The 5,710-nt window shown below is 45.8% G+C and overlaps 1 protein-coding gene across 1 annotated transcript in view; it reads left to right on the top strand.

Annotated features, from left to right (window-relative positions):
- The first annotated feature begins 350 nt into the window (after positions 1–350).
- Positions 351–5,710, top strand: part of ZHX2 (zinc fingers and homeoboxes 2) — a 7,830-nt gene continuing 2,470 nt past the window's right edge. The window contains exon 1 of the mRNA XM_010294602.1: positions 351–3,034. Coding sequence (XP_010292904.1) covers positions 532–3,030 — 2,499 coding nt within the window. The 5' untranslated portion in view covers positions 351–531 and the 3' untranslated portion in view covers positions 3,031–3,034. The remainder of the gene's footprint in view (positions 3,035–5,710) is intronic.

The following is a 5,710-nucleotide window of genomic DNA, read 5'->3' as shown; positions in this document are numbered from 1 at the left end:
TTAATAGAAACTGCAGCTTCTATAAAAAGGTACAGTATTTATAGCAGTATATTATTTCTTTTCCAGCTAAACACATTTGAGTCTAGTGGAGATTAAAATCCCTTGTCTGTTCATCCTATTTGTTTCAAAGCCATTTTCTACCTGTGGCACATTTCATTGCGAATTATCCACTGTTTTATTCTTTGTGGGAAGATTTTTGGCTCTTAAATTGACGAGGGGGGCAGGGAGGAGGAGTTCAACCTTGTCCAAAATGGCCTTGTAAATGCACGTATCTTGAGCTGTGGCTTTCTGCTAAATTTGTGTTTTATAGATCAGTGCCTAATGATGTGTGCTTTGTTTCACAGGTGTCATGCAGATGACAGGTCTGCTGGTGGAGCTGATGGTCACAGCCAGGGTGGAAATTCTTCATTAAACAGAACAGAGTGAAATAATCAAGGAAGGTTGGAGCTATTTGCAAGATCATCTGAGTTGATTGCTCACCCTGTGAAAAAAGTCACCATTTGGGACTACAGCCCGCTGCCAGCGGCTGCCATGGCTAGCAAAAGAAAGTCAACGACTCCCTGTATGGTGCGAACTTCTGAAGTTATGGAGCAGGAAGGTGCCGAGGGCGTAGAGGCTCCTAAAGAGAAGGGGGCTGGTGTGCTGCAGCAGGACTCTAAAAAAAATTGGCCTTCAGAAAATTCAGTCAAAGACTGTGAAGTGGTTGAGGCAAAGCCCCCAGCTGAAAATCAGTCTAAGAAACCTCAGGGTGGTTATGAGTGTAAATACTGCCCTTACTCAACGCAAAACTTAAACGAATTTACAGAGCATGTTGACACTCAGCATCCAAATGTCATTCTCAACCCCCTGTATGTCTGTGCTGAATGCAACTTCACAACCAAAAAATACGATTCTTTGTCTGACCACAACACAAAATACCACCCAGGAGAGACTAACTTTAAACTGAAATTAATTAAACGCAATAATCAGACTGTTCTAGAGCAGTCCATTGAGACCACTGCTAACGATGTCACTGTCACAAGCAGTGGGCTAGAAAATGCAGAGTGTGATGATTCACTGCCTGGGGGAATTAGTGCAAGTCAAACACCAATGATGAAATTGGGAAAGCCTAAAGGGGAAACCAAGAAGGGTCCCAAAAAGCCAGAAGAGGGAGTTACGGAAAACCACGTGGATGGCACTCTCCCCCGCATCGTAACTGAAGCCACTGAAGCTATTGCTTGTATAAATGGAGACCTTCTCCATGACGTGTTAGCCCATGTTATGCCCTCTGTACAGCTGCCACCAAATATTAACCTTGTACCCAAGGTCCCGGTACCTCTGAACAGTACCAAATACAACTCTGCACTGGACACTAATGCAACCATGATCAACTCCTTTAATAAATTTCCTTACCCAACACAAGCAGAGCTGTCGTGGTTGACAGCAGCATCAAAACATCCAGAAGAACAAATCAGAATCTGGTTTGCCACGCAACGTTTGAAGCATGGTATAAGTTGGTCTCCTGAAGAAGTGGAGGAGGCAAGAAAGAAGATGTTCAATGGTACTATCCAGGCAGTTCCCCAAACCATCACTGTCCTGCCAGCTCCTTTGACAACTGCAAAAATGCCTCAGCCCATCATTCAGACAGCTTTGCCTTGTCAGATACTGGGCCAGACCGGTCTGGTTTTGACTCCCGTGTCAAACGGTTCAACTGTTTCTTGTTCACCGATTACACTTGCTGTTGCCCCGAACCAGGGGCAAAAGAGGACCATACAGACCTTATCAAGTGCCCCAGAGGCCAAGCGTCCTCACATAGTTCAGGTACCTGAGATTCCTGCCAAGTTGACTTCTGTACCACTGACGCCAGCCAGTGAGCGAAAAAAGACAAAGGAGCAGATAGCAGAGCTGAAGGCCAGTTTCATGGCTAGCCAGTTTCCCAATGATGCAGAAGTCTACCGGTTGATAGAGGCAACAGGTCTCTCCAGGAGCGAGATCAAGAAGTGGTTCAGTGACCACAGATACAGAAGTCAAAGGGGCATTGTACACATCCCTGGCGATGCTTTAGGGAAAGCTCACATAGCACCTTCAGTTGTTCGGCATGGCCGTTCGTTTCACCCGTACACAGATTTTACTCCCCAGAGATTCAAAGAGAAAACCCAAGAGCAGCTTAGGGCCCTTGAGGAGAGTTTCCTAAGATGCTCTTTTCCTACCCAAGGAGAATTGGACAGGCTTCGAGTGGAGACTAAGCTGAGTAGGAGAGAGATAGATTCATGGTTCTCTGAGCGGAGAAAGATAAGGGACAGCATGGAGCAAGCTGTCTTGGACTCGATGGGATCATACAGAAAAAATAAAGAACAAGGAACTCCTAATGGTACAATAAGCCAGACAGAACTGCTTGGTAGCTCTCAGCTCCCTGGTGCGTTATCTGGTTCCTCCACCACATTTAAGAAAACACAAGAGCAGATTCATCTACTGAAAAGCACATTTGCAAGGACCCAGTGGCCATCGCCCCAGGAGTATGATCAGTTAGCATCTCAGACTGGGCTCACAAGAACTGAAATAGTTCGCTGGTTCAAGGAAAACAGGTCTTCACTAAGAACGGGGTCACTTAAATGGATTGACCAGTACCAACAGCAGTACGTTGTTGATGGTCATAATGAGCAAAGCCAGAAAAAGGGATCAAAACACATCGAAAGTCCAAAGAATGGTAATGAGGCATCTCGGCAGCATTACCAGGAGCATAAAAAACTGAATGAAGAGAATGGGGGGAAGCTAGTGGTGAGAGCAAAGAGAGACTGTGAACCCCTCAAAGACTCTTTGTTGGGGAATCAAGCGGAGGGTACGGGCAGGTTGGAGTGCAACAGCCACGATGGCCATGGCAGCGAGGAGAACGAGGAGCCGGCGGAGGTCAACTGGGTGGAGGTGACGGTGGGCGAGGATGATGCTGCATCAGACTGTACGGACAGCTGGAGCCAAACGGCACCCGAAGGCCAGGCAGAGCTGGCAGACTTTGACTCTGAAAGTATATCTGGAGACAATTCCCACGTATAGACAGGTAATGCTGATGGTGCCCTGTTTCTCTGAGCCTGCCTCTGTTTGGGTGCTCTTCCAGCATCCTGTAGCCCCTCTTCAGTATAAATCCCTGGAGCCTACCCCTGCTGGATCCTTGTGCCTGCTGGATGCCTGAACAAAAGGGAGACCCATCCTGCTTGTAAATTAAAGCAACTGCATGGTAGGGGAGGGGTTAGTGCCATTTGCCTTCTTTCTTGTCTCCTTGTGGGTCAAGTTCTGGATACGGAAGCGTTGTGGGAGCAGGGGGGGAGTGTTTGGCAATAAGTGATTAAACCTTAAACTTTCTGCCTTTAAAAGACCTATGTAACCTCTGCAGTGCTTGATTTAAAACATAGCAGCTGAGCCACGCAAAGAAATAGTAGGTAACACTAGTTGCTGATATCTCCCTTGCTAACAGATGATTGATCTCCAGTGAATAGAGGCTGTGCCTGTTTTTGCACATTGGGTCCTTCCTTTGCAGCATCCTACCCTGCTCAGAAAAAAAAAAAGTCACTGGGGGAAGGGTCCAGGACATAGATGCTTCTTTGTGGAAGAGCAAGCAAAAACAAACAAACAAAAATGTTGTGGGGACTGAAGTGGCTTATGCAAATGTGCTCCTTTCCTCTTGCAGGTGAGAACTCTTTCCAGTCTCGCTTTGTTCTGCTTGCTCACTATAGAGTTTAGGAAATGCCCCAGACTAAGCTGTGCAGGTGTTTTAGCAGCTCTTCTTCACAGGATCCTGAATTTAAAAGCAAGCGGCAGGGCCTTTTTTTAAGGGGATCTTACACGATCTTTCACAACATGAAAGGACGTGTTATTTGGAGACCTGGAACCCATTTCTGATCACAGTTACACAGGTATAAAGCTTGAACAAGCACTGTCAGCATTTCTTGGCTTGCATGTTGAATTGTGTTCACTGGAGCCTTTAACGTTCTGTGCTCAGTGTAACTGAGATCAGACTCTGTCTCTCTCAAGTTAGAGTCTGTCTCTAGAACTTACCCACAGAAAGCGCAGCACCGTGCATTAACAATCGTAGTGAGAGAACACATATTTTAGAGTCGGTAGTTTTCTGGCGTCTAATAAGTATAATATACTTCAGCATTTTTTTGCACAAAAAAAGAGGAAATACAAAAGCCAGGACTTACAGAAGTCTTTCCATGCTTGCGCTGAAGACTTTTTACTGTTGCAGATGGCAGTACTTGAACTACTGTCTGCTGCAGAGGTGCAGTTTTTCTTAGCAAGCCCTGCTGGCTGGCCTAGAACCCTCCACTTTCTTCTTGCACAATACGTGTCCAAAAGTCTCCTGGACATTTTTTCTGAGTTGAAAAGGGAAACCGTGCAGTGGTTTTATTTTGAACTACAAATTGTGTTAGGTAATTTTGAGAAATGTTATCATGGCATCTGTATTGCAAAGTATCTTAAAGCTCCAGACTGCAATGCAAGGCACTGTCCTGCGTTATGCTTGTAGAAGTTGGTAATTAGGGATGCAAGGAGCAGGTTGTGTTACCGGTGTGGCAAAGGCCGAGATTAAAGGAGGAAGGGTATGGGAATATCAGTTGCAGGCACGCTGGGGTGCCACATAAGAAAGGAGAGTCAGGATCTGACTGCTTTTTAAAATCAAATGCACAATGAATAAATGCATTGTCGGATTTTTTTTTTTTTCAGGGTTGTTATTCCAGATCATTTTCCCCCTGGGAAAGTTCATACTGAGGAGAGGGAGCAGACCAGGGGCTAGGAGAGGGAATAGGGAGGAGAGCAGGGGGTTGCCTGAAACCACTATTTCTTACAAACCTCTTCTACCATGAAACCAAGCTCTGCAACAACCATCTTCCAGCAGCGTAGATTTGGTGCCTGCATTTTTGTGTTTGTGAGCAGTGTAGGGTATGTTAGGGTGAGCCTTTTCCCTTTGTGTCCTGGCACAGATGCTGACCATAAAGCTCCAGGGCTGTGGAGGTGTTTGAGTGTTATCAGAGAGGAATTTTAATAAGCACTTTGATCTCAGTTGAACTTGCACTGGCTTATGCTTTTGATGAGGAGCTTTCCAGTAGCTGGTTATAAAGCACACCTACTGAGAAGAGACGTACTGGAAGCAGGGCTTTTGCTGTGAAGACCTTGCAGTAGGATCAGAGGACCATTTTGCCCTCTGCTCTTTGCCCATTTCTCAGCATGTTGGCCTGGGGACTTGACAAAAGCCCAGAGTCTTTTTCTCTTTCCTTTACTCTCCCTGTAAGTCTCAGCCCAGAAACGCAAGTGCCTGATTTCCGGTGCCTGCATGGAGGCATTGTCACAGGCATTGTGACACGAAAGCTGGAAGCTTTATACCCCACACTGATGGGACCCGTTGAAAAATCCCAGCTACTGCTCCTTTTTACTCATCACTTATCACTTGCACTCTTATCTTTGTGAAGCCTATCTTACATAAGTCTTAACTAAAACTTCGGTGTTAAATTAACAAAGCGTTATCTTAGGGGACATCCAGGGTATGACTCAAAAGCAAAGGCTGTGTAAGACCTGACAGAGAGCTTGTTTCTGCCTGTTGTCATATAAAAGTCTGATTTTTTTCCTAACATCATACTCCTTGGTACCTTAGAGGGGTTGTGTCACTGTCCTAGCCACACATAAGAGGTGGACTGAAGAGCTGACAAGGAACTTCCCCTTTTGACACTCACACAGCCAGAGT

This window comes from Phaethon lepturus, unplaced genomic scaffold (genome assembly GCF_000687285.1).
Source record: "Phaethon lepturus isolate BGI_N335 unplaced genomic scaffold, ASM68728v1 scaffold44259, whole genome shotgun sequence".
In the NCBI taxonomy this organism is placed as follows: Eukaryota; Metazoa; Chordata; class Aves; order Phaethontiformes; family Phaethontidae; genus Phaethon; species Phaethon lepturus.
This window is presented reverse-complemented; position numbering and strand designations above follow the sequence as displayed.